The 25,697-nt window shown below is 46.7% G+C and overlaps 1 protein-coding gene across 2 annotated transcripts in view; it reads left to right on the forward strand.

Annotated features, from left to right (window-relative positions):
* Positions 1 to 25,697, forward strand: part of Tgfbr2 (transforming growth factor beta receptor 2) — an 86,794-nt gene that overhangs the window by 18,780 nt on the left and 42,317 nt on the right. The window contains exons 2-3 of one of the 2 annotated variants that reach the window (XM_041677235.1): positions 1,157 to 1,231; positions 24,824 to 24,992. In XM_041677235.1, the coding sequence (XP_041533169.1) occupies positions 1,157 to 1,231; positions 24,824 to 24,992 (244 nt within the window). The remainder of the gene's footprint in view (positions 1 to 1,156; positions 1,232 to 24,823; positions 24,993 to 25,697) is intronic. The other variant, XM_041677236.1, reaches the window with a different exon arrangement.

The following is a 25,697-nucleotide window of genomic DNA, read 5'->3' on the forward strand; positions in this document are numbered from 1 at the left end:
ATAGAAGGCTAGTTGATTATGACTGGTACTGCCTTTGCAGGCAGCCCTGGGAAGCTTGGGGGAGTGTCATTGACAGTGTGGCTTCCAGTAAATCTTCACTATGATGTCACCAGGGTGTCGACTACTTGGCTCTTATGCTCTCTGAATGGCAGGGTCCTAGAGTCAGAAGGAAATGGGGAGATTAGAGGGTCCAGATGACATTCTCTGGTTCCAAGCATAGCGTAGGCTGCCTTCCGGGAGGTCAGTGTGCACTCCATGTGCACTCTGTCGGAGTAGCCAGGGACACAGCAGGGCCAGTCTACTAAATGTCCCTGCTCTGTTGGTTATCCTTCTCATTGCTGCAGAACCTGAGACAGAAGCAACTCAAGGAAGGGAGGCTTGTTTTGACTCACAGTTATGATGTTGGAAGCATGGAGTGGGAGCCTTGAGGGAGCTGGTCTCGCTGCACCCGCGGTCAGGAAGCAGAGAGAGGTGTTCGCTGGGGTTTGCTTGCCTCCCCCTTTTCATTCAGTTGAACGACCCAGCCTGTGAGATGGGGCTTTCACATTCAGGGTGGATCATCTCTTCAGTTAAATCTCTCTGGACACACCCTCGTAGACACACTGAGTTGTGTTTCCCTGACAACTCTAAATGTAACCAAGTTGACTGTCAATATGGGTCATCTCATTGCCTGTGCTCCTCTTTGTTCTGTATAATCTAGGGGCACGTCAAATGTCTTTCACTGTTTGAATAGACAGAAATGAATATTAAAACAAATATTTAAAGTGAGCATTAAAATGAAATGATGAATATTAAAAACACGACCATTGTGTGGCCTGGGAATACAGCTCAGTAATGGAACGCCTGCCTTCTGGGAAGCCTGAACTTCAATTCCCAATACCACACACGCAAAGGTTGCTAAAGTGGCCTTTCCCCACCTCTCTCATGGAGGGAAACCAGTGCCCAGAAAGCAGGGCAGAAACTCAGCAGTTAGGCTTGGGATTGCAGTCTCATAGGTCTGAAGACAAACTATTGCCCATGCCTGGCTGTTATGTTCTGTATTTAATCTGTAATAGGAATACAACACCTCGTTAACTGAAAACTGTGTTCTCTTGCTTGCCATTTCCAATCTCAAAACTGCCCTCTGAGGGGGTATAATTCTCCGTCCATTTTACAGATGTGGAAATGGAGGCCCAGAAAGATGCGCCCATCCACCTAAGCTGTAATAGGACCATCCATCCACTGAAACGCTGTAACGTATTGCGAATTTGTCTTTTCGCCTTTCTATCCTTTGTACTTTATTCTTTCACTGCTTACTTTCTACATAAGTCTGCAATAGAAATCTGTGGTCCTGGGGCTGGAGAGCTGGCTTAGCCGGCCAGGAGCACACGCTGCTCTTGCAGAGGACCTGAATTCTCAGCACCCACATTAGGGCAGCTCACAATCGCGTATAACTCCAGCTCAAGAGGATCGAGCACCCTCTAGATCTGGCCTCCTTGGGCACTGCACTGATGTGCACAAACCAATTCACAGACACACACAAGGATGTCTCTACCTATCATATTTTCACATACTACTAGCTAAACTGTGGATGAGGTTGAGGGTGGGGACTAATACCAGAAGCCTAGTTCTCGCTTTAAACGTTAGAATGATGGAGAATTTCTTCTTTCAGGTCACACTTCTTTGAAGTCTTTTGCCCCTTTACCCCCATCTAGTGGAGTTCAGACTGTACAATGTGTCTTTTTTTCTCTCTTCTGCTTGTGGGGGCAGCCTCTCTTCTGGGCACCATTGTGGCCTTGTTAATCCCACTGGTTGAGAATACTACCAGTACCACGATTTAAAGCCATATTTGAAGCCAACTTTAAGTAAATACTGGCCTGGTAGATGGACGCTGGCCAAGTCCATGCACAGCTTACCAGTTAAATGGCTCCAAGTCATAGTTTGCAGGGGCTTAAGTATTTCCCATGAGGTCCAATCAGGGGCAAGTCTACATCCTGATGTATTTCCTGCCTGTGAACCTCCCACTCACATGTGCTCAAGCACTTCTGGTGCAGATGGATCATATAAACTTTTTTAGGGGAGTGAAAACACGTGGCTTGTTATATCCTATAAAGAGTAGCCTCCAGCATTTCAGGAACTGTCTGTCCTTGGGCAAGGGGCTTGCAGCTCAGAGGCATTTTTGTCTCCTGGATCTCTAAGGCACAGTAATTAAAACTTAAAGTGTACTTGGGCTCTCACAGTCTGTCCTCTTGAGGCTGGATTGCCATTCCCAGGAGACACATGTTGCCATTTATAAGATGCTGGGTAATGATGGGACAATCCTAGAATCCCAGCACTTGAGACGCGGAGGGAAGGAGGGTCAGGAGTTCAAGTTCAAATATCTGGTCAGCCTCAGTTACAGGAGCCCTGTCTCAAAATACCAAAATAAATAAATGAAAACATATAACAGACAGCTAGTTGCTGTCGTTCTGTGGCTCCCCCCTTTCCCGGAGCTTCAGGTGCCCAATACATCGGTGAATACAAGCATCTCTGTGTAAGAAGAGCAGGTCCTCACCCTGTCGACCGAGAAGGCAATTGTTAACTTTATGTACCCTTCCAATATAGCTGCTTAATTGTGAATCTCCATATAAAGATGTGGAGAAGAATAAAGATGTTTCAGAGGCGGAGCAGGAATAAGAGAGACACCCAGGGTGTCGTCAGATTGCTTGGATAGAAAACAAGATTGAGTTTGGGGGTAGCACAGTCCCTGTACAGCTCTGGCATTTCCAAAGGACATGGGATAAAGAATGACCTGAAGGGCTGGGGAGATGGCTCACTGGTTAAGAGCACTGGCTGCTCTCAAGGACCTGAAGAATTCAGTTCCCAGCACCAAGTCCAATGGCTAACACCCACCAGTACCTAGAGCTCTGGGGGGGGGGGGGGGCGTCCCATGGTCTCTTCTGGCTTCCCTGGTGCTTGCACACACACACACACACACACACACACACACACACACACACTCATAATAATGACAAATAATAAAACGAATTCCTTTTCAAAGAAGAATGACCTTGGCTAGCAGACCGTGTACGTGACCTGCGTGACCTGCAAGGTGACCAAGCTAATAGGCAGTCCCAATTTTCCACAGATTGCTTTGCAGAAGTGTTACTCTGAAAAAGGAAAGGTTAAGTCATGATATTTTATTTAATTTTCGTCAAAGCATGAATTAAGTGAGCTCTGGGGACAGTGGCTTCATTCTCTCCTATGCCACTAGTCCTCAGCAGGGCAAGGTTCCTGCGGTTTGAGTGAGCAGGAGGGGCCTTGTGATCCTCCTTCCTGCTGCAGGTTTTCCATTAGGGTCGGGCTTCCTGAAGTAATGACTGGATTAATGGATTTATGGTAGAATTGGCAAAGTTTTCCTCAAATTCTTAGGGATTTCACTGTTACGTTTTATGTACTTCCTTCTTTAAAAAGATTGCATATTTTTAAGTCTTCCAGAATAATCCTTTTCATATAATCCTTAAAAATGACATGTACATACTAATTCTTGTATTAAGGAAGGAGTCACTGCAATAACAACAACGCTAAATTTGAGCATTTCAGAAATGGCCCTTCTTCACATTGGGATAGAGGTAGCGCACAAAGGCTAAGGAAGGGAATTCCATTGCAGGGAGAGAGTGGCTTAGGATGCATCATGTTGGCATTGTATCTGTGTAACCGCGTACTTTTTTTCTGAATGACAAATTTATACACCGCTGTCAGCTCTGAACTGAGGAGCCATTTTCTGTTGACTAATAGGAAGCTGGTAGAGTCCATGACCATCATGATGGGGAGCAGGGCAACAGGCAGGCAGGTGTAATTCTGGAGCAGTGATTGAGCGCTTACATCCTAAGACAACAACTACCAGGCGGGGGGGGGGGTGTGGGGGGGGGTAGGCATCATTCAGCCTCTAACACACCTCCTCCAAGGCCACACCTCTTAATCTGTCCTAAACAGTTTGGCCCTTTCTCTTTCAAACTACTACAAGGTCCCAAGAAATTTAAGCCAGCCTTGAACTCTGTCCTTGAACAACTGTTCCCCCTGCCTCTGCCTCCTGGCTGCTGGGATTATAGACTTACCCCGTCAGGACTAGTTTATGGGAAGCTGGGGATCAAACTCAAAGCTTTGTGTATGGAAGGCAAGTACTCTACCAGCTGGACCACATCCCCAGACCTCAAGACACTTTCTAATTTTTTAAATTATTTGTATTTAATTTATTTATTTATGTGTGTGTCTGGTGTATGTGTGTACACAGGCATGCGTAGGGCAGAAGACAAACGAAAAACTTCTGGATGTTAGTTTTATTCTCTTCTTTTGTCATGAGGATCCTTCCTGGTGCTTGAACTCAGGTCATCAGGCTTAGAGACAACCCCCTTGACCCACTGAGTCATCTCACCAACCTAAGACACATTTTAGAAGTTCGTTTCTCTTTTGGATGGGAAGGGATTCACAGGGCTGGACATCTGTTGAGAAGCTAGAGGCAGCTGGTGACTGCGGGGTGGGGGTGGAGGTAGTGATGAAGATGCTTTCTTCACTGATGAGGCACATGGTAGGTTGCTGAGGTTACAGTGCAGAGCCCAACATCCATATGTGTTCAGACAACACTAACTGTCTCTATCCATCTATCCATCCGTCTGTCTGTCGTCTGTCTGAACTAGGACATAAGGTGGAAAGGACCTAAGAAGAGTTGGAAAGTGAGAGGTGGGTTTGATCAAAACAAGATACATTCATGAAGAGGAAAAACACAAGCAAGCAAACAAACAAACAAGCACAACAACAACAAAAACTAAAGAGAGAAATTCAGCTTCATCAGGAAATTCTCCACTCCAGTTTTTCAAATGAATCTCCTTGTGTCCTGCTGGGAGGACTGGGTAAGGAGTTCTGCCCTTTCCAAAGATCATAACTGGCAGAATTCATTCTGAAGAATTTGCCTAGAGTGCCTGGCGGTGGTGGCACACGCCTGTAATCCCAGCACTCGGGAGGCAGAGGCAGGCGGATCTCGGATCTCGTGAGTTCAAGGCCAGCCTGGTCTACAAGAGCTAGTTCCAGGACAGGAACCAAAAAGCTACAGAGAAACCTTGTCTCGAAAAATCCAAAAAAAAAAAAAAAAAAAAAGAATTTGCCCAGAGTGATCTTTGAAGAAGAATGTTCACAGTGAAAATGAACGGCCCTGGAGCAATGTGTTTATCTTCCCTGCCTCATCCCCAAACAGGATCAGAGGTTGAGTCATAGGAAGATGCTTTGGGTTGGGCCTGACCACACCTGCAAACAACTCTGGAGGTGCTGTACCCTGGCGGCATGCTGTGCTCCAGACACTTAGAGAAGCGCTTGTGGGCAACTGCTCACAGTCCGGCCCTGATGCACTTCTGTCTGTTAAATTCACCACTCTGTAGATAGAGACTGCAGCTCTCTCCCGCTCCCATGTGTATTCTTAAATGTTACTGGCTTTAGATTCATCTTTTTCATTGTAAGTGTATGAGTATTGTGTCTACATGCATGTATGTGTACCATGTGCATGCCTGGAGCTCAAGGAGATCAGAAGAGGGTGTTGGATCCCACGGATCTGGGGTTACAGATGATTTTTGCTGGGACTAGAACTTGGGTTCACTGTAGGAACAGCTAATGTGTGTGTGTGTAAATTTGGATATACATGTGTGTGAGGGTGAGTGTGCCTGCACATGCACGTTCATTCCATTGCAGGCTGAAGAACAACTTCCAGGGTCTTCCTTAGAAATGCCTTCTACTTTCTTTTTGACACAGGCCCTTTCCCTGGCCTGGTGCTTGCCAAGAATGGTAGGCTGGCTAAGGAGCAAACCCGGGACCCTTCTTTTTCCACCTCTCCAGCCCTGGGAACATAAGCCCACACCTCCATGTCCGTCATCTTTACATAGGTTCTGAGGGTCGAACTCAGTCCCTGTGCTTGCACAGCAAGAATGTAACCAAGTGAGCAATTCCTGAAGCCCAGCCCCAAAACTTTGTCCTTTGCTGAACTGTGTTTCATTTCCAACCCTGGCTGTACATCCAAATCATCTGCGAAGTTTTAAAGTAATCCCACTGCCTGAGTCAACCCGTACGTTCTGGCTCACTGGCCTGAGCAAGGCCTTGGCTTCATCTCAGTCTCAAAAAAAAAAAAAAAAAAAAAAAAAAAATCCCTAGATGCCTCTGATGTGGAAGCCAGGATTGAAAACACCGATTCAGCCAAACCCAGTGAGAGTACACATAAGTAGGTGCCCAGGAATGACAAGGTATTTCGGCAGTGCCCACAGTAGAGGAGCGCCATTTCCTGGGTTCAGCCGCTCCCATTCGTTGACACTGTAGCAAAGACGAACAGGAAGACTTCAGAGCAGAGCTGTGCAAGAAGAAAGATTCTTTTATTTTGGAGACATCCACAGAATGGCGACTTCCTCGGAGATGGGGTGTAGCTCAGTTGTCTAACGTGTGAAGCCCTGGCTTGCTTCCCTAGTGAGGCTCCAATGGGGTGGGAAGGCAAATGTTTGTAACCTCAGCTTTCTGGAGGGCGAGGATTCCAGGATCAGAAAGTGATATTTGGCTGTAGAGTGAAGGGGAGGCCACGATTTCCTGCTCTTGATGCCTACCTGGGAGATCTGGGGGAGGCAGAATCAGGGTGGAGTCTTGTACTGACCCTGGGCCTGCTGGTTCCATTAGGCAAAGCCAGCTGGCCTACCAGCCCCCGAGAGTCTCCTGTCTTTGCCTCCCAGTGCTGGAATCACAGGCACGGAATGCTGTGCTTACTTAAGTTGGTGGGTGCTGGGGATCGAACTCAGGATCACCACGACTGCATGACGAGGGCTTTACTGACTGAGCCATTTCTCCCGCCCATTAAACATCCTTTGAAAATGACATGTAACCATTGGCTATTGGGATCTTTTCACATTTCACTCTCCTTAGATCGTAAGGGGGCATGAGAGGGACAGATTAAATTCTTTGTTTCCCTCTCTTCCCGTGCTCTGTAATAATAGACAGATTCTGTCTGGTCATCTAAGGTGGACAGTAACGTGGTTGACTATATATTCTAAATATCCTGCTTTGTCGGAGGAATGAATGTCCAGCCAGGCTGCTTTTGTAATGTAGGATCTTAGCTGTCATCTGTGAAAGGCTCTAAAAACAGCATTGTCAGACAAGGGAGATGGCTTAGTGACTCAGTGAGTAAGCGTGCTTGCTTGTAGGCTTAAAGACTTGAGTTCAAATCTTTAGATCACTGTCAAAAGGCTGGGTGGTGGTGACTGCATGTGTTTGTAACCCCAGGGCTGTAAAAAGCAGAGACTGGAGGATCACTGGGCTTGTTAGTATGCAACACACACACACATACACTTACATGCATCACATACACACACACTACACACACTCACACACATATATACCACATAGACACACACATACAAACACATATATGCATATATACACACCACAAAACATACACATATACACCATAACAACACACACATGCATATATATACCAGCTCACACACATATATACATATGCACACATACAAACACACCCATAATACAAACACATTAAACCACAATACACACACATACACATACAGATCACACATACATGCACACACAGAGATATCCATGTCCGTACACACATGCTTTACACATGCACATATACCATACATAAGTGTGCGTGCAAGTGTACACACATACTCACCTTTGTAGAAGGGCTGTATGAATAGTATTGGTGTGCTGGAGAGATTGCTCAGGGGCTCACATACTTGTTGTATAAGCATGAGGACCTGAGTTCAGATTCCCTAGCACGCACATAAAAGCCAGTCATGGTAGCCTGTGTCTGCCATTCCAGTAGTCTTTGCTGAGGTGGAAAGCAGGAGAGACCCGAGAATCCACTGCAGTTTTTCCTCAAGGTGGAAGGCGAAGGCCAACGTCCGAAGTTGCCCCTTGACCTCCACATGCTTATTTCTGCACACACACTCACAGAGGTTAAAAACATGGTATTGTTATGTGGGAGTAGAGTGTGTATCCAGTCTCAGCCTCTGTGTATAGGGCAGTGGGGATAATGGGATCGTTAGCAGCTCAGATGAATCTTGGACAAAAAAGCTAAAGATTGGAACAGTTGTGGGGTTTAGAAGGTGCACAGGGAAGGCTATGGGAGGGGGTGGAGTAGAACAGAGCATGAGAGCCTGTTTGTATGAGAAAACCATAATAAAACGCACAGCTTTGTATATTAACTTTAAAAACCTCTCCTGGAGACACAGGAAAGGACGGGAAAGGCAATGGAGGGAAGGTTGAGAAGTCTCAGGCTGAGGAATGCCTGCTTTGAACTGGGCCTGACTTATATCAATGAATCCTGCAGAGAACTGGCTTCCCTAGGGCCTTGGGGTTTCCCCCTGTGAGTTGGTCACTCACCTCTCTTCTCCTTCTGTCCTGGGAGCTCAGTAGTCTTTGGCAGACTATGGCTGAAAGCCTCCCAAAAGCCTTGCATTTAAAAAAAAAAAAAAAGCCAATATTTTTTTCTGAAATATTAATTTCCTCGCTCTAGGCTGCTGTGGACTTTGCCTGGAAACTTAATCTCCATGCCTTGGTTCTGCATTATGTTTCTGTCATTGAAATGGGGCTTAAGGAGAATTACTTGATACCTTGGCAAGCCTCCCTATTTTAAACAGTCTTTTATCTTGGGGCCAGGGATTTGCATTTGGAGAGGCTAGGCCAGCTGACTCCAGCCCTGGCAGGTTGCAACTTGTTGCAAATCTTGTTCTGCCCATTTCTCTCGCTGTTAGAACCTTCTGGCCATGCCACTCAGGGCTGATGGGTTTAGCAAGGAGTGCTAGTCCCTGTCCTTAATTGTCTTCTGCGTTTGCTCCACCGGGGACACCAAGGCCAGAGCCAGCAAACCACCTAATAGAAGCCCCATTCCCCCAGGGGCAGAATTCCATCCCACTGCCAGCCCTGGCCTTCTTGAGGTCTTTGTTCATTATTGGGGTTTTGTTGTTGCTGTTGTTTTCATTTGCTTGCTCCTTTGTTTTGAGACAGAGCAGAACTCAAACCCAGGAACCATTAAACTACTCCATGGCTCCCTTTTTGAAACTGTGCCACAGTGGGCCAGGTCCACTGGCTGTTAGCGCCAGGAATCTGCCTGGATCTTCTCCCTAGCACAGAGGTGACCATCAAACACTAGGCTTCTTCTTGTTTTTTACATAGATTGTGGGGATTGAACTTTGGTCCACATTCATGCGAAGCAAACCCTTGACCCAGTGAGCTGTCTCCCCAGGCCCTGGGAGGTCTTTTCCTGATGAAAATCTCTCTGTTGTTGACCACGTGTGACGTGTGGCTAGCGTGACACAGAACTGAGTATGTAATTTTATTTACCTATTTTTTTTTTAAATTAATGATGGCCTTGAACCCAGGGCCTCAAGTGTGAGCGATAATAGCTCCCACTAAGCTACTGGCCAGCCTGACGTTACTTATCTTAATTTTAAGTGTAGTTTGACGGTAGCTACCTTGCAGCTTGGGATCCCGCCCTTGACCTCAAGACCTCAGGAAGGTACTTCTTGCCAGAGGCCATTCTGGGGGCCTCTCTGCAGCCTGGCTCCAGGGCCTGACCACTTCATGGCCAGCTCCTGAGGGAAAGCCGTTCTCCTTGACTTCTACCCCAAGTCCTCTCCACTGCTAATTCTGACTGCTGAAACCTTCAGCTGCTTATCTTTTACAAATTATTCACACCCTTGTATCTGGATTTAACATGCCCCTCCCACCTCTATTGTCTCCTTTCCCCTGTGAACACATCCCAATTCCTTGAACAACAACTATAAATATGATTTCATTTTTTAGAGATCAGATGGATTTGGCTGAAGAAGACTTTTTTTTTTCTTGAAACCTAAAGATAGGATATAGGAAGGGGGTGTCACTGGACTTGAGAGAACGATCAACAAGTGTGTACCAAGAGCCAGCCAGGGCGGCAAGGCCAATGTTGAAGATGCCCAGAGCAGCCAGGAACTAAAGCAAGTCTGTTCAAGTTGAAGAACGGACTCAAGTCATAAATCAGAGGCAAATTTAAGGAAAGGACGAGAAGCTGGTGATCGGTGTTTGCTGTTTAGAAGGATTTATCAGGAATAGGCTGGGGTCGTACCTCATCCTGTAAGTGCTCAAGCTTGGGAACCCGGGTTCTGCTTCCCAACACACAAAACTGGGCGTGGTCGTAGGAGCCTGTAACCCCAGCCCTGGGGAGGCAGATGCAGGAAGATTCTTGGGGCTTACTGGCTCGAGAGTCTAGCTAAGTCAGTGAGCTTCAGGATATGAAAGATTAGGTGGGGGGTGATAGAGGAAGGCCCCAGACGCCGATGCCCAGCCTGCATGTGCTCCCATGAGAATTGACGGACACACGTACAACGCATGCACAAGACTTTAAAGAAGTAAAGAGCAGCCGGTTGGGAAGGTTCTATTTGAGCAGAGGCTGGGCTCAAGGCACAAAGAGGGAGGGCTGCGGAAGTGAGAACACTGCAGTGGGGGTACCCCAGAACTGTGCTTGTCACCGCATGGCTTCCTTCCTATAGTCACTTTTTTTTGTTGTTGTTGTTTGCATTTATTTGTATGTGCTTTTCCAGTGGGTTTCACGAGGGTTGGGAACTAGTTGGCCTGATTGGTCTGGAAGAGAACCTGACTAGGTTAAGGCTAGTAGGATACTTCCTACCCAAATACATTCATTCCTTAGTCACCTCCAGCCCTGAAGCCCTCCCTCTCTCCAGCGGGAAGATGGTTTCCTGAGCAAGTTATTTGAATGAGGGTCAAGGTGAAAAGGTCAAAGTTAAGTTAATGGTAGAGCTTCTGTAAAAAGATCTTCCTCAGGTCTGAAGCAGATTGGGGTGATAACTCAGTTCCAGGATAAAGTGTTTGACAGGCAATCCTGAGGTCCTGAGTTCAGTGCTCAGAACCCATGCTAAAAACAAACAACAATGAGAAACTGGGTGTGACGGGATCCTGGCACTGAGGCAGAAACAGGCGAATTTCTCGGGCCCACTGCGCAGCCAGCCTAGCCAAATAGGTGAGCTTCCGACCAGTGAGAAACCCTGTCTCAAATAAGCAAGGGGGGGAGGGGTGTTATCTGAGGAGCAGCCCCCAGGATTGTCCTCTGTCCTTCACACAGACGGGTACACGTGACCACGCAGTTACGAGCATGCAGGTGTCTGCACAAAAGTGTCTGTACTTAATTAATGATCCAGCCTCAGCTCCTTCGCCATCGCAGCACAAACGAGCTAAAACACCAACCTCAGCAACTTCAGTGGGGATTGTTGTTGTCGTTTTGGTTTGGTTTGGTTTTGTTTGCGGTGGCTGGGGGTGGGGTAGCTGTTGGAGGTTGCCCTCCTGCAAGTTGCAGTTGCTTACCTCGGGGAGACCTGTAGGCCCTGTGTTACAAATCACATTTCTGTCAGAATAGTGAGCAACACCCAGGGAAGGCAGCCATCAACCGCTCACTTTCTCATCCTAGCCCTCTGTGAAAAAACCAGCAAAATCGCCCAATTTCAGGGCAGATTCTCAGATTTCATTTCAAATTTCCTGCCCTTTGTTGTCTTCTCTTGAAGTCTGAAAAATGCTGGAGCCTTGACTCTTTTTCTTCTGACTTCCTCTGCTTGGAAACCACACAGGGGAAGGCTCCAAGGGGCCTGGTGCTATCTCAGAAGCCGAAGTGGATCTGAACTCACAGTCAGCCTTCTGAAGCCAGCCTGTCAAGCAGAGTTTGTCGGCTAGAAATGACCATTGTTTTAATACCTCGCCAGAGCCACACAGAGGATTGGTGTTGCTCTCATTTCCCGAGAGAGGGCTGTATCTCTGGCCTTCGATTTGCACTGAGAGGAAGGAGGGAGAACAGCTTGACTAAGTGGTGTACGAGAAGGGGATTCACGCTCAGTTTTGACTTTCAATTCCACTGATATTTGTTGGGTAGGCTGGGGATATAGCTCAGTGGGGAGAAGGCGTACTTAGCACACATGACGCTCTGAGAGTCTTCTCCAGAACTACAGCAAACTGGATGAAGTAGAGCACAGGCCAGGGACTCCAGCACTCTGGAGGTGGAGGATTAGAAGTTCAAGTCTTCAAAGGCCAGCCTGGACTACCTGAGACCCTGTGTCAAACAAAACAAAGTTGCACAGCACTACGGCACACACATCTGCACATGTACCCACACAGTAAATCAGTGTTAAAAACAATTTAGAACGTAATATATATATTGAGCCCATATTAAATGGTAGAGCCAGGGCTGGAGTAATTGTCACTTCCCTGCAGTGAAAAGTCCCTTCCTCAGGACACTTCCAGCTGGTTGTCTGAGCCAACTTGAGCAATTGCTAAACCACACCCCTCCTCTGGGAAACATGAAGGCAGACATCAGTGATTGATGGTGTACTAGCTGTTTATATGCAATCGCCCTGGGCTTCATCATCACCTATCACTCAAGCCGAGGCCAGAAGACATCAAGTAGACGCTGATACTCAGGCCGAGTGCGTTTGAGATTCTTACAGGAAATGACTTGCTCTGAAATGGAGTTTCCTCCTTGGCCCTGAAAAAAAAAAATGGAGGAAATGCCTACAGCCTCCTTTGTCACTTGGCAGAATTTCCCTTCCTCTGAACTCGTGATAGCCAAATGACACTCTGCTTTAGTCCCGGAGCCTGCTCAGCTGCAGTGATTCGGGTTTGTATGTGAGCCGTGGGTGGGGACGGGGAAGTTGTAGAGAGGGAGTCTCATGCAACAAATAAAGAGAACACAACATACAGCGACTCACTTGGGCTCCACGGCTCCCTTCTCTTTGTCTGTGCACATCCATGAGTTAGTGTGTGCTTATGTGTGCTCCGCTGTGTGCGGGGCAGAGGACAGCCTTGGGAGTTGCCTCTCTTATGCCACACGGGCCTCAGCAAGCGAACTCTACTTGTCAGGCTGGTAGCAAGTGCTTTTATCTGTGGTACCATCTTGCCCGGTTCACTTTGTTTGGTGAGTCCCAGCTTACTGCTTCAGTAGGCTGGCCGGCCTGCAAGCCATGGGGGTCTGCAGTCTCCACTCCCCAGCCTTGGGATTACATGCGTGATTACAAGCGCGCACCACCGCACTTGCCCTTTTTATGTGGGTTTTAGCAGTCAAACTCGGGTCCTCATATTTGCATGGCAACAGTTTACCCACTGAGTTGTCTCCCCAACCCCAACTCCCTTTTCCTTATAGGCTAATGCATAGCATCCTATTCTGTGGGGCTGAGGTCAAAACACTTAGATTTCCTAGCTCTTGGAAGCTGAATTGAGAATGCTTTCCAAAACCCTAAAGATTATCATAGATGACTGACTGATGGAGGAAGGTCATTGGCTAATAAAGGAACTGCCTTGGCCCATTTTATTGGTTAGAGGATAGGTGGGAGGAGTAAACAGAACAGAACGCTGGGAGGAAGAGGAAGTGAGCTCAGAGACTCGACAGCTCTCCTCTCCCAGCTCTCCTCTCCGGAGCAGACGCCTCAGAGAGAGACGCCATGCTCCCAGCTCCCAGGCAGATGCACGTGATGAAGCTCTGACCCAGGATGGACTTAGGCAAGAATCTTCCCGGTAAGACCGGTGCTACACAGATGATAAGAAATGGGCTAGTCCAGGTGAGAGAGTTAGCCTAGAAGAGGCTAGACAGAAATGAGCCAAGCAGTGTTTAAAAGAATACAGTGTCCGTGTAATTATTTCAGGGCAAAAGCTAGCAGAGCAGGCGGCTGGGGTGTTGGGGATGCAGCCCCGCCACCGCCCATATTACTACAACTGACCTGTTTGGCTCATGAAAAGACAGAGAGTTGAGTGGCTAGTTGCTCGGGCAACCGAAGCCTGGTTCGGAGCCTTTTCTACTTTAGCCTGCTTGTGTTTCCAGCTTGCTGAACTCGTCTTCAGAGCAAATCAGAAGGCAGTATTCAATTAGCCTTCATGCACTGAAATTGCTTGAGGAGAGAGTAAGGAATTGCTTTCTATCTATCTGGCTGAGCGGAGCACCTCTTACCTGGATACCTGAGATGTGCTATGTAATGTTGTCCACATTCCTTTCCAATTCTCTTACTGGCTACGAATTGAAGTGTGTCACTTGATAAGTGTGCAAGCAGCCAGTAGAGGGCCTCACACTGGATCCTGGCTCTTATCCTGTCAGTTCATGCTGGTAATGAGCAATCTTAACAAACAGACAAGCACATCTAGGAATTGTACGCAGGGCCTTGTGCGTGTAAAGTCGCTGTGCCACAGCCTGTGTACCGCACAGAGCAGTTGCTTTGGTTCTAGAAGGGTTGTTTAAACATCCTTGAAAATACTTATTATTAGAAGACAGAGGTTGCCCCTTGTAAAGAAACCAGACATGCCTTATATCTTAGCTAGAACTTTCTCTATGCTGCCAAACTCCTAGCATATGGCAGCCCCTAGACAGGTGGGACTATCGGATTAGTTTCCTAAATTATGACTTTATATTTGGTCTAAAGACCTTCATTAATCTGCTAACCTCAGAGACCCCTCCCCTAACCTCAGAGACTTCTCCCCTCTAACCTCAGAGACTCCTCCCTTCTAAACTCAGCCACTCCTCCCCTCTAAGCTCAAAGCCTTCTCTCCAAGCCCAGGCACTCTCTCTACCCTGCTACCGTCTATAATAGCAAGGTTCTCTAGGCTGTTGCTAGGTCTCTTGTCTCAGCTCCTCCTGTGGTGATGGCCAGCATCCCTGAAGGAGATTCATCTGAAATCCACACTGGCACAGCTCTCTGTTGCACCTGGGAAGAATATAATTTGTGATTCTATTTTCCCCATTGAATGTTTTGAAGTACAGCGGTAACAGCACATACCAATGCCATGCTTGTCTGTCACTCAGACTTCCAGAAACATTTGTCAGGGTCCTAAATCTGCTGCCTCCCATTAACACACGGGGACAGACTGATCACGGTCTTCATTATCTTGTCGCTCTTTTCTAAAATTAGTTTTTGATTTATTTATTTGTACATGTACAAGTATTTTGCCTGTATGTGTGTAAGTGTAGCATGTGCATGCTTGTGCCTGTGGAGGTCAGAGAAGGTCAGAATAGGGCATCAGATCCTCTGGAACTGGAGTTACAAATGATTCTGAACCACCTTGTAGATGCTAGGAATCACACCTGGGTCCTCTTCAAGAACAGCAAGTGATCTTAATCACGGAGTCATCTCTCCAGCCCCCTCTTGCCATTCTTTCCTATAATTTTCCTCATAGAGGGACTATTGTATGGAGTATTACTTATCCAAAGAGAGGGCTGAGTCATGCTTCGAGCATTTTCACACATTCTTCTTGTGTTTTCTCCATTGTAACCCTGTAAGGTACCTTGTCATTACTCAGAAAATAGAGGTTCCAAGAGATTGAATGGATGTTGTCCATGGCCCTACAGGAAGTCCAAGGCTGAGCCTAAAATCACCCTTGGGCTCAGTTAACTTTGTGAACTTGACCCAGACAATCTGAGATGAAAGCCTGCTTGAGTAACTACCTAGATCAGGTTGATCTGTGGGCATGCTCCTTGCAGATGGTCTTGCCAATAATCGATGCTGGAGGCCCCAGGCCACTGAGGATGACATAATCCCTAGGCAAGTGGTCCTGCGCTGTGTGAAGAAGCAAAATAAGCATGAGTCTGTGCGAAATAGCATGCAGCATCCTCATTGGTTTCTTTTTTTTTTTTTTTTTTTTTTTGGTTTTTTCGAGACCTCATTAGTTTCTGATGTGAGTGAGTTCTCCAGTTGGATCAGTGCTGCATAGAATAGCAAACTGGCCTGCCTGCACACTCCTGCTTGGAGTTCTATTCCTGACTTTTCTCAGCGATGGACTGTGACCTGGAAGTATAAGATGAAATAAACCCTTTGCTTCCCAAGTTGATTTTAGTCAATTTTGATCCCAGCAATCTAAAGGAAGCTAGAACAGTTCTCAAATCGTTGTCCTCAGAGTTCTGGGCTTCATTCACTGTGCCGTCGACTGTAATCTTCTTAGAATTCCACTGTGAGGCTTGGGATTTAGTCTGGTGAGAAGAGTAGAAGAGTACTGTGGGCAAGCAGGAGGACATGAGTTCAAATCCCAGACCCCTATGTAACAAGCTGAACTACCAAGAGTCATTTTAAGTTTTTATTCTCTCTCTCTCTCTCTCTCTCTCTCTCTCTCTCTCTCTCTCTCTCTCTGTGTGTGTGTGTGTGTACAGGTCAGAGGTCAGCACTGAATGTCATACCTTGGAAACCACCCCCCTTTTGAGTTGTTTTAAATGTTTAATATTTTCTCCCATTATGGTGTCCTGCCTATAAGGAGAGAGAGGAGAGAGGAGAGAGAGAGAGAGAAAGAGAGGGAGGGGAAGGGAAAGAGGGAGAGGAGGAAGACAGAAGAGGGGGAGAGAAAAAGACAGTTCTGCTCAACCCCCGAGATAATCTAAATCCCTTCATTTACCAAACCGAGAGAAAGCCAGGAAACTGTACTAGGGAGGTTTTGGAGTTGCTTGGTTTGCTAAACGAGGAAAGAAGGAAATGAATTTCAGTTCAGTTATTTGATGTTTGGGACTTAAAAGAAAATGATCACTTTTCCATTCATCTAGTTTCTTTTATTCTATATATGGCTTCTTTAAAATGTCCTGTCGAATATATTTTTCAGAAATCTTCAGGGACAGCTGTTTTTCCCCCCTCAGATTAATCCTTCTGAAATACAGATAATTACTCCTTAATCCCTAAATTTACTTGCTTGGTGAATGTAAATTTGTGTTTATGTGCTTTTCTTGAAAGAGCTGGGACTATTAAACTCTTGAGCTATTAATGAAAGTTGCTGAAACCCTCCCAGCAGGCGCATAAGCTTGGGTGTGCATGCAGAGGTGACTGTCCCTCCACCCCAGCCCCTTTCCAATAGCCTGCATCGTAGTGAGATTGAGCTGGACCCACAGGAAGGTGGTCTACAATGTCTTATTTATCCTCCTTTAACCTGGACATTTTAAAGGAGGCATAGAGTTTATACAGATCTTTTCACAGACAGACAATGAATTGTCCTCTTTAGATGGATAAGATCTGGGCTTCCGCTTTTGTTATTCCATTTCTGCTAGGGCTTTTTCCTTTCCTATTAGTCTTCTTGTATTTTGTAACTCTGATTTTGCCCAAAGTCAATCCTATGAACAGTGACCAACCCTAACATATCATGTGACCTCCAGGTGAGAGACTCAGCCAGCTGGCGAATTTGCCCAGCGATTGGGCCAGGCAAGGATGCTCCAAAAGAACTTGCCCTGTCTCTGGGTGAAGTTGCTGGGTCTCCCCATTGATCAAACTCTCAGAAAGCTTGAGGATCCCCAACAGGAGAGAGAAGAGCAGCCCCCTGCGGCAGAGAGGCAGGAAGTAGGGGTGGAGAGAACATCCCCAGGGCAGCAGAAACTGTCCATACCAGGTGTCCACTCCGTACCCCTCTCTGCATCTCGCTTCTTTTCCTGAGTGTGGTAGCTTGGGCGGTGCCACTTACAAAGTCAGAGCTGTCTCCTGCTTTCGGTGCACTCCGTTGTATGGCTTGGGTGGGCCTTGCAGATTCTGCTGCTGCAGGGAAGCCAGCAGGGAAGGGAACAAGTGCCTCCAAGTGAAAGTGCCAGGTGAGAGGCAATTTGCATTTTCTGTTTTCATAGATGCTGTCGACTTTCCTGAAGGAACACAGGCCTGCACCCATTCTGTGAGCATGTTTCTGCCCCACACCTTGGCCAGCTCACTGTGGGATCTGACTTGCTCAGCTTTTCTTTTTTCATCTCTCTTTCCCTCTTTCTTCTTATTTATTCTTTTTTCTTTGTCTTCCTTCCTTCCTTCCTTTTCACCTTTTTTTCTCCCTTCAATGTCCCCCTCCAATTTTCCTTGCCCCTCCCATTTTCTATTTCCATCCCTCTGTTACCCTCTCTCTTTCTTTCTCTCTTTTTAAAAAACATTTTTGAAATAGGATCTTGCTTTAGAACAGAAACTGGTGTTAAAATGTTTTTCTTTCCAGAGTAACAGGGAAGAGGAACCACCCAGTGGGTTGGGCCATTCATTTTTAGGGACCCTCAATAATTGCACTATTTGTTGAGATTGTTTTACTTACAAAGCAGGAAGCATAAGGCACTAGCATTTCAAATAGATTTCAGAGAATTAACTCTGTTATCCTTGGAAGCTGTTAACAAAGCATTTTGTATGTGTACATACATGTTCATGTGTGTATGTTGGGAGCAGAAGATAACCCAGGCAACATTCTGAAATAGCACCGTTCCCGCCCCCCTTTTGAAACAGGGTCTCTCATGGGCCTGCAGGTCACCCAGTAGGCTCTGCCGGCCGCGGGTCGCCCTGCAGGCTCTGCTAGGCTTTGCTGGCTGTGGGTCCCCTGGTAGGCTCTGCTGGATGCCAGTAAGCCCCAGGCGTCTTCCTGTTATTGCCTCCCAGCACTGGGATCATAAGTGTGCCATTGTGTTCTGCCTTTTTACATGGAATTTAGGGTTGAACTCAGGTCCCCATGCTTTGCAAAACAAACCCTTTGCTGACTGAACTGTTACTGTCTTCCTGGCCCCATTAATAAAGAACCATGGCCGCAAAACAGTTGCGCAAGAAGGTGAATGGATGCCTTCCTGCAGCCTCCATGGTTCCCCAGTAAGCTAAGTAATAGCTGCCTAGTACCAGTGTCTAGGGACCACAGGGCATTGTCACCTGAAGACACATGCTCCACTCACCCATGTCAAGATACTCTAATTACATGGGGAAGTGGAGTCACACACATTGTTTTCAAAAAGAAAACTCAACTAGGAAGCATTTTTGCATTTGCTGGATGACCACCATAATGGGTAGGAGTGGGAACTTTTGATTCCTGCTGACTTGCTTCTTTGTTCTGGGTGGGAGGTCATGTGGCCGGCCAGTGGACTGGTCCCACCTGGTCTTCTGAGCCGTGGGTGTTAGCTGCCGGCTTTGCAAACCACATCGCTGTCTGCCAGATGGCGGCCTGGGTGTCTGACTCTGAAATGCCAGCTGCAATTAAAACCCATTCAGAGAGCAAGTCTTTCAGCGCAGGCCCAGATGGTGTACCGGCCTCTGGGCCTGTGATCGCATAAGGAGGCTGAGCTCCAGAGGAAAGCAGATGGAAGGAGCAGGAAGAGGAGACACGCCTGGGAAATTCAAGGACGCAGTCTTCCATTTTGCCAGCCCTAAGATCCACAGAAGAAGGGGAAAATGGCGAGTCTCCTTGCTGTGTGTAGTGATCTCAGAGGAGAACATCAGGCTTGCTAGGTGGGTGGGTGGGTGGAGTGTATGTGGCTCCCAGTGTGTGTGTGTGTGTGTGTGTGTGTGTGTGTAAACCAGAGCACAACCTCAGGTGTCATTCCTCAGGTGACAGACATCCTCCTCTAAAAACACTTTATTGTTTGAGATAGGGTCCCTCACCCCTCACTAATCTGAAGCTTACCAAATAAGCCAGGCTGACTGGCTAGCAGGCTTCATGAATATGCCTGCTTCCACCCCCCCAATGCACTGCCATGCCCATCTCTTTTCTTTCTTTCTTGTTTATTTTGTTTTGTTTTGTAAATCATGGAGTCTGGGGATTTAAGTCCTCATCCTTGCCAGCCAGACCCTTTAATAATGAGCTATGGTTTCCCTAGTTACCATTCAGCCTTTAAATGAAACCTTAGTCTTGGCGCTGTCATGAAGGCATTTTGAATCTGTGATTGGCAGCTCTAGTCAGGTGGTTTTAACTAAAGGAGGGTGCCATTAATCACGTGAGTCAGTTATATATATATACTAGACAAGCGAACACTGAGGTTTCCTGGGGAAGAATTCTGCCCAGCCACCTGAGCACGAGCTCCTGTCTGGTTTCTATACTTCCGGTCTACCCTACAAAGGTCTGCTGCACCAGCTTCTACAGCCTCACAAGGCAGTGCACGCCGCACACCTGCAGATTCAATGTTTCCCTTCAGGGCTTCCCATGCATATTAATATTTGACAAGCAGTTGCAAAGCATAGCGAGTTCTATTCACGGCTTGCTGCGATCTATTCTTTGAGCTTTAACTGCATCACTAACAATGACATTACGAAATCGTCAGCACCATGCCAGACATCACAGGTGGCTATGGAGTAAATGAGCTATATCAGGCTCTTCCCAAACCTGGCCAATCATAGGGGAGTGCATGAATTCAGAGTCATATGAATGAATAATGGTGAAATAGATCATCGGATAGAAGTCATTGTACAAGCCTGAAGATCCTAGCTGTATCCCTGAGACCCGCGAAGAGCTGGAAGAGAGAAACAAGTCTGCAAAGTTAGCCTGTATCCATGCTGGGGCATGCTTGCTGTTTCCACACCTCACACACACAATATTAATAAATAAGAAGGACCAAGTTCTGTGACTTGCACATGTGTCTGGCAAAATGTTAAGTGCTCTTGGTGAAATCCTGACTTCCCCTAACTTTCCAGACTACTGGTAGACACCATTTCAAAGACATGGACCAAAAAGTCTTAATCCCAACTAAAAATAGACTTCTTCTTAGGCTGCTCCTCATAGAGCCTTAGACCACAGAATTATTCTAGAAGTCAATGGCTCCATTCAAGGTCAGAACTTAGTGCCTCTGCTGCAGGCAGTGAGTGTGGGGCAAATGCAGAGAATGATGGTGTGACCCAGGGTGAAGGGTTTGCTATTACTCAAAGGCTTGTTGGAAGAGAAGTGAAATATGATGGACCTCGTGAGTCTGTCACATGCTGTGACAGCTGTCCCTGTTTGCAGGCCAGAGTGATACTTTCTAGGTGAGAGGCCCTCTCACTGCGACTTCTTTTTTGAGAACATTTTGAATCATTAATTTGCCTGCTAAGGGTAGGAAACTCCGTAAGGATAGCCAGCTGCTAATAGAGCATCTGTAGCAATTAAAATGTTGCCTTAACTTTGGACTTTAACTAAACACACGGAGACCAATTCAGCTATCTGATTGGAAGGCATCTTGAATTTTAGTTAGAGGTTGTCTTGGTGGTGGTTTTTTAGTGTGTGTATATAGGAGGTACACAGGCATTTGCAGATACACACATGTAGTGTGTGTGTGTGTGTGTGTGTAGGCCAGAAGATAACCTTGGGTGCTGTTATTCGGGGCCATTTCACTTCTGTTTTGAAGTGAGGTCTCTCATCTTTCTGGATCTCGCCAGCGAGGCTAAGTTAGTTGGCCCATGAGCTCCAGGATATCAACTGTCACTGTCTTCCCAGCAACAGGATGACAACTCTACTATTGTGCCCAGTTTTTGTTGTTGTTGTTATTGTATTGTTTTGTGTTTTTACATAGGGTCTGGGGACTGAAGTCAGGATCTCCTTGGGCCAGGAGAAGTTTCTTGGGTTGCTTAGAATTATATCTTTGTTCTGGGCTGTTTATCTAGATGCATTTCCTCACATTACCGTCCGTTTGGCCCCTGACACATCACAGATTAAACCTAAGGAATTCCTGCTTGATGCTGCAAGCCTGGTGGCATCATTTCTTCCTAAGGAGTGGGGTGAGCAGTACGGTTTTATCCATCCTCCTGAGTTAACCAGACCTTCAGGGATTCTTGAGAACACAGAGGGAGGCTTGGGATTCTTCACTTGTTGCTTACAGGCTGCCAGGGTGTCTGTGAACCTCTTGAAACCATGAACAAAAGCTGGTGTGTCTCTGCTGCCTATCCTACAGTGAATTCATGAAGCTTTTATCAGAACGACTTGAGACAAGCACAGAGGATGAATAGTGTTGTAGTCTGACCGCATTTGTCTTAGGACAGTTTCACAAACCCAGAGGGCTGCTGTCACATAAAGGAAAGAGGATGTTGACCTAAAAAAAAGAAAGAAGGGTTATGGACTTCCAGGGGGAGGGAGGACTAATGGAATTGTTAAAGTGGGCGTGTCATTTATCAGCTATAATAGGGTTACTGGGTGGGGGTGAATTGTACCAGACATGCCTCAAGTAAAGTTTACAAAAAGGAAGCCAAGGAGCTAGTTAAGGAGAAGGAGGAGGAAAGAAAATATCCTAGGCAAACATTAACAATGGTAGCTTTTATTTTGCTATAATGGTGGAAAAATAAAATAATAAAATACAATAAAAAGCATGTCCCCAGCCAGATATTGAGATGGCGTGCTGTAACTCTAGCCTATTTCGTAATGCACACAGTGCACTGAGCAAACACACATTCCCCTTACACACTGCCTTCCTCCTTACATACCCATGCTTCCAAATGTGAGGTGTGGGAGCTGTTTGCCTTCCCTCCAAACTCAATGGAAAGACTTCCCCTTGGAGCTCCTTGAAGGGCAACATGCCTGCTGCATCTGTGTGTGCATGTCTAGGCCCTGGTCAGCTCAGGCTGCTGTAGGTAGCATCAGGGGCGATGGGACTTGCTGTCCTAGTGTCCGTCCCTTTCCTCTCCCTTCTGTCCCTCCTCCTTCCCCTTTCTGCCCTCTTCTCTCTTCCCCTCCCCTCCCATTTTCCTTCCCTCTCTCCCTTCCTTCTTTCTTCCTTTCTTTTCTGTATTTTTTTTTTGGATGGCCCCTTCTGTTTCTTCCCTGTTGGGTATGTGCTCCAGGCACCAGACCTTTCCAGGCACTTACCCTTGTCAACACATCTGTTTGGTGGCTGCTGCCATCGTCAGCCTCAACTGCTTTTCCTGCTATGTTGTCACTGCTGCCTTTTGTCACTTCCCTCCCACGTCTAGGCTTTTGCTAGACAAGAACTGGTCAGTATGGGAAAGGAGTCAAGCAAGCGAGTGAACCTTGTCTTTGCAGGCTGCTTTCACAGGGGAACTTCTTCCCAGCATTGTTGAGAAGCACCGCATCCTTCAGCACCGCATCCACTGCTTAACTGTAGGTTTTGCTTTCGGTTTGCTTTCAAGACAGGGTCACATGTAGCCTATGCTAGTCTTATGGGAACTCATACCTTGATCCACATGTAGCCTATGCTAGTCCTATGAGAACTCATACCTTGATCCACATGTAGCCCATGCTAGTCCTATGGGAACTCATACCTTGATCCACATGTAGCCTATGCTAGTCCTATGAGAACTCATACCTTGATCCACATGTAGCCTATGCTAGTCTTATGGGAACTCATACCTTGATCCACATGTAGCCTATGCTAGTCTTATGGGAACTCATACCTTGATCCACATGTAGCCTATGCTAGTCTTATGGGAACTCATACCTTGATCCACATGTAGCCCATGCTAGTCTTATGGGAACTCATACCTTGATCCACATGTAGCCTATGCTAGTCCTATGGGAACTCATACCTTGATCCACATGTAGCCTATGCTAGTCTTATGGGAACTCATACCTTGATCCACATGTAGCCTATGCTAGTCTTATGGGAACTCATACCTTGATCCACATGTAGCCTATGCTAGTCTTATGGGAACTCATACCTTGATCCACATGTAGCCTATGCTAGTCTTATGGGAACTCATACCTTGATCCACATGTAGCCTATGCTAGTCTTATGGGAACTCATACCTTGATCCACATGTAGAAGGCAGAGAAACCCCCACTGCCTCCAGTTCCTCCAGACTGGACTGAACCTCCTAATCCTCACCAGTTTCACCAACTGGGGACCAAGTATTCGAATCTATGAGCCTGTGGGGGCCAGTCACACTTAATACATAAATAAAACAAACCAAAAGACTAAACACCAAACCCAACACCCAGGCTATGTGAACCATTCAGCCAGGACATGTGAAAGCCACCCAAGGCTTTGCTGTTTCTCCAGTTGCTCAGGTGTTGATACTGCACTGTCTAGAAAGGCGAAGCTGATAGCCGCCCTAAGATCTTCAAATGCTAGGCTAAATTCCATCTCCTAAAGACTTGGTTGTCTGCTGAGGAGACCACCAGAGCCCCCTAACCAGCAAATAATGTGGTTTTTAGGACAAAGCCAAAACCAATAAAAGAACCTGACTGTAGAAAGTCCAGTCCTGTACTTCTTTATTTTGTTATCTTATAGGAAAATCTAAGGAATCGAAAGCATTGTTCCACAAAAGGATCCAAACATGACCATTGCTAGAAAAGTATATCCATTGTTGTGTTGGTACCAAATTTAAACAAGGCCCAGGGCCCCTTGATGCCTATATTTTTAGCTAAGCAGAACAGTCTGGGAGACATTGAGGATTTCAAAATAGTTTCTTAACTAAAAATACACTTCCTGAAGTGAACTAGAGGCCTGAAAGGGATGAATGGGCTTGTTTTTTTTTTTCCTTCTGTGTTTACTGTCACCACAAGAAAGCAGATCTTAAATATATAAGCTTGTATTTTTAGAGACCCAGGAAGCAGGTGTTGTGCCCAAACAACAAAGGAGGTCACAGGGTGAACCGCCGAGGACAGAAATCCAAAGTGTGCACCAAGGAGAGTGACTGGGAGGAACCGAAGCTGGTATCCTCTGGGCAGGAAAAGCTAGCACAGGGAGAGGACATGCCGCCCTTCTCAGGCCTCTCCCGGGGGACCTCTTGGAGAAGTCCCTCCCTGTTCCTCCAGGCCAGCTTCTGTCCTGCAGCCACTAGCAATCCGAGTGTCTAATCTTAGTGCAACAGAGAACATGAGTTGATGTCCCTCTGCTTGGTTGGATCCATACAAGCTTTGCCTTACTCCATCAACTCCAAACCACATCTTTAACGAGCTCCTTTCCTCTCTGCCTACTGACTGCATACAGATGTGACCAGCTGCCTCCACATTCTTTTGTTGACTTATTTGTTCTGGAGGGTGAAAGCACACATAGCACCATGTGATATGTGTGGAGGTCAGAGGACACCGCTCAGGAGTTGCTTCACTCTTTCTCACTCTGGGCTCTAACTCAGGCCACCAGGTGCATGTGTGGAGTTCAATAACCCTTTGCTCTTCCTTTCTCTCTCCTCAGTTAACAGTGACATGATGACCAGCGACAACGGCGGAGCCGTCAAGCTTTCACAACTGTGCAAGTTTTGCGACGTGAGATTGTCCACTTGTGACAACCAGAAGTCCTGCATGAGCAACTGCAGCATCACGGCCATCTGCGAGAAGCCACATGAAGTCTGCGTGGCTGTGTGGTAAGCAGGCCTTTGAGGAAGGGGGCCTTGCTTTCTCTGTCACCTTACACGGGGCGCTGTGACAAGACCCCTGGCCAAAGCAGTTCCAGGAAGAAGGTTTTGTCCTTGCCAACAGGGCGGGACGGCCCATGATGGCAGAGAAGACATGGCTGATGGTCACATGGTGGCAAGCAGTTAGGGAGCAGAGAATGAACCAGCTGAAAATCAAGTTCATACACCTGAGCCTATGGGGCACATGCCACATGCAAATCATGATACTTCGTTTTCCGTTCTTGTTAGTCACGCATACTCATGGCAACAGTCACTGTTTGTGTCCCTTGAATACAGATACGATATTCTGCCAATTATTAAATCTGATTGCCAGAATACTTATTTTGGTTTTTTGTTTGTTTGTTTGTTTTCGAGACAGGGTTTCTCTGTAGCTTTGGAGCCTGTCCTAGAACTCGCTCTGTAGACCAGGATGGCCTCGAACTCAGAGAACTATCTGTCTCTGTCTTCAGAGTGCTGGGATTAAAGACGTGTGCCCCCACTGCCCTGCCAGAATACTTTTTATTATGGTTTCAGTGTGAAATGCCCCCAGAGGTGGCTCAGTTCCCTTTCCAGCACCCACGTGACAGCTCATAAGAGATCGGATGCCCTCTTCTGGCCTCCTCTGGCACTAAGCACACACATGGTGCACATAAAATTAAAATAAATAAAATAGTA

The sequence above is a fragment of the Microtus oregoni genome, unplaced genomic scaffold (assembly GCF_018167655.1).
Source record: "Microtus oregoni isolate MIOR12 unplaced genomic scaffold, Mior012 000028F_ref0000031, whole genome shotgun sequence".
Lineage (NCBI taxonomy): Eukaryota > Metazoa > Chordata > Mammalia > Rodentia > Cricetidae > Microtus > Microtus oregoni.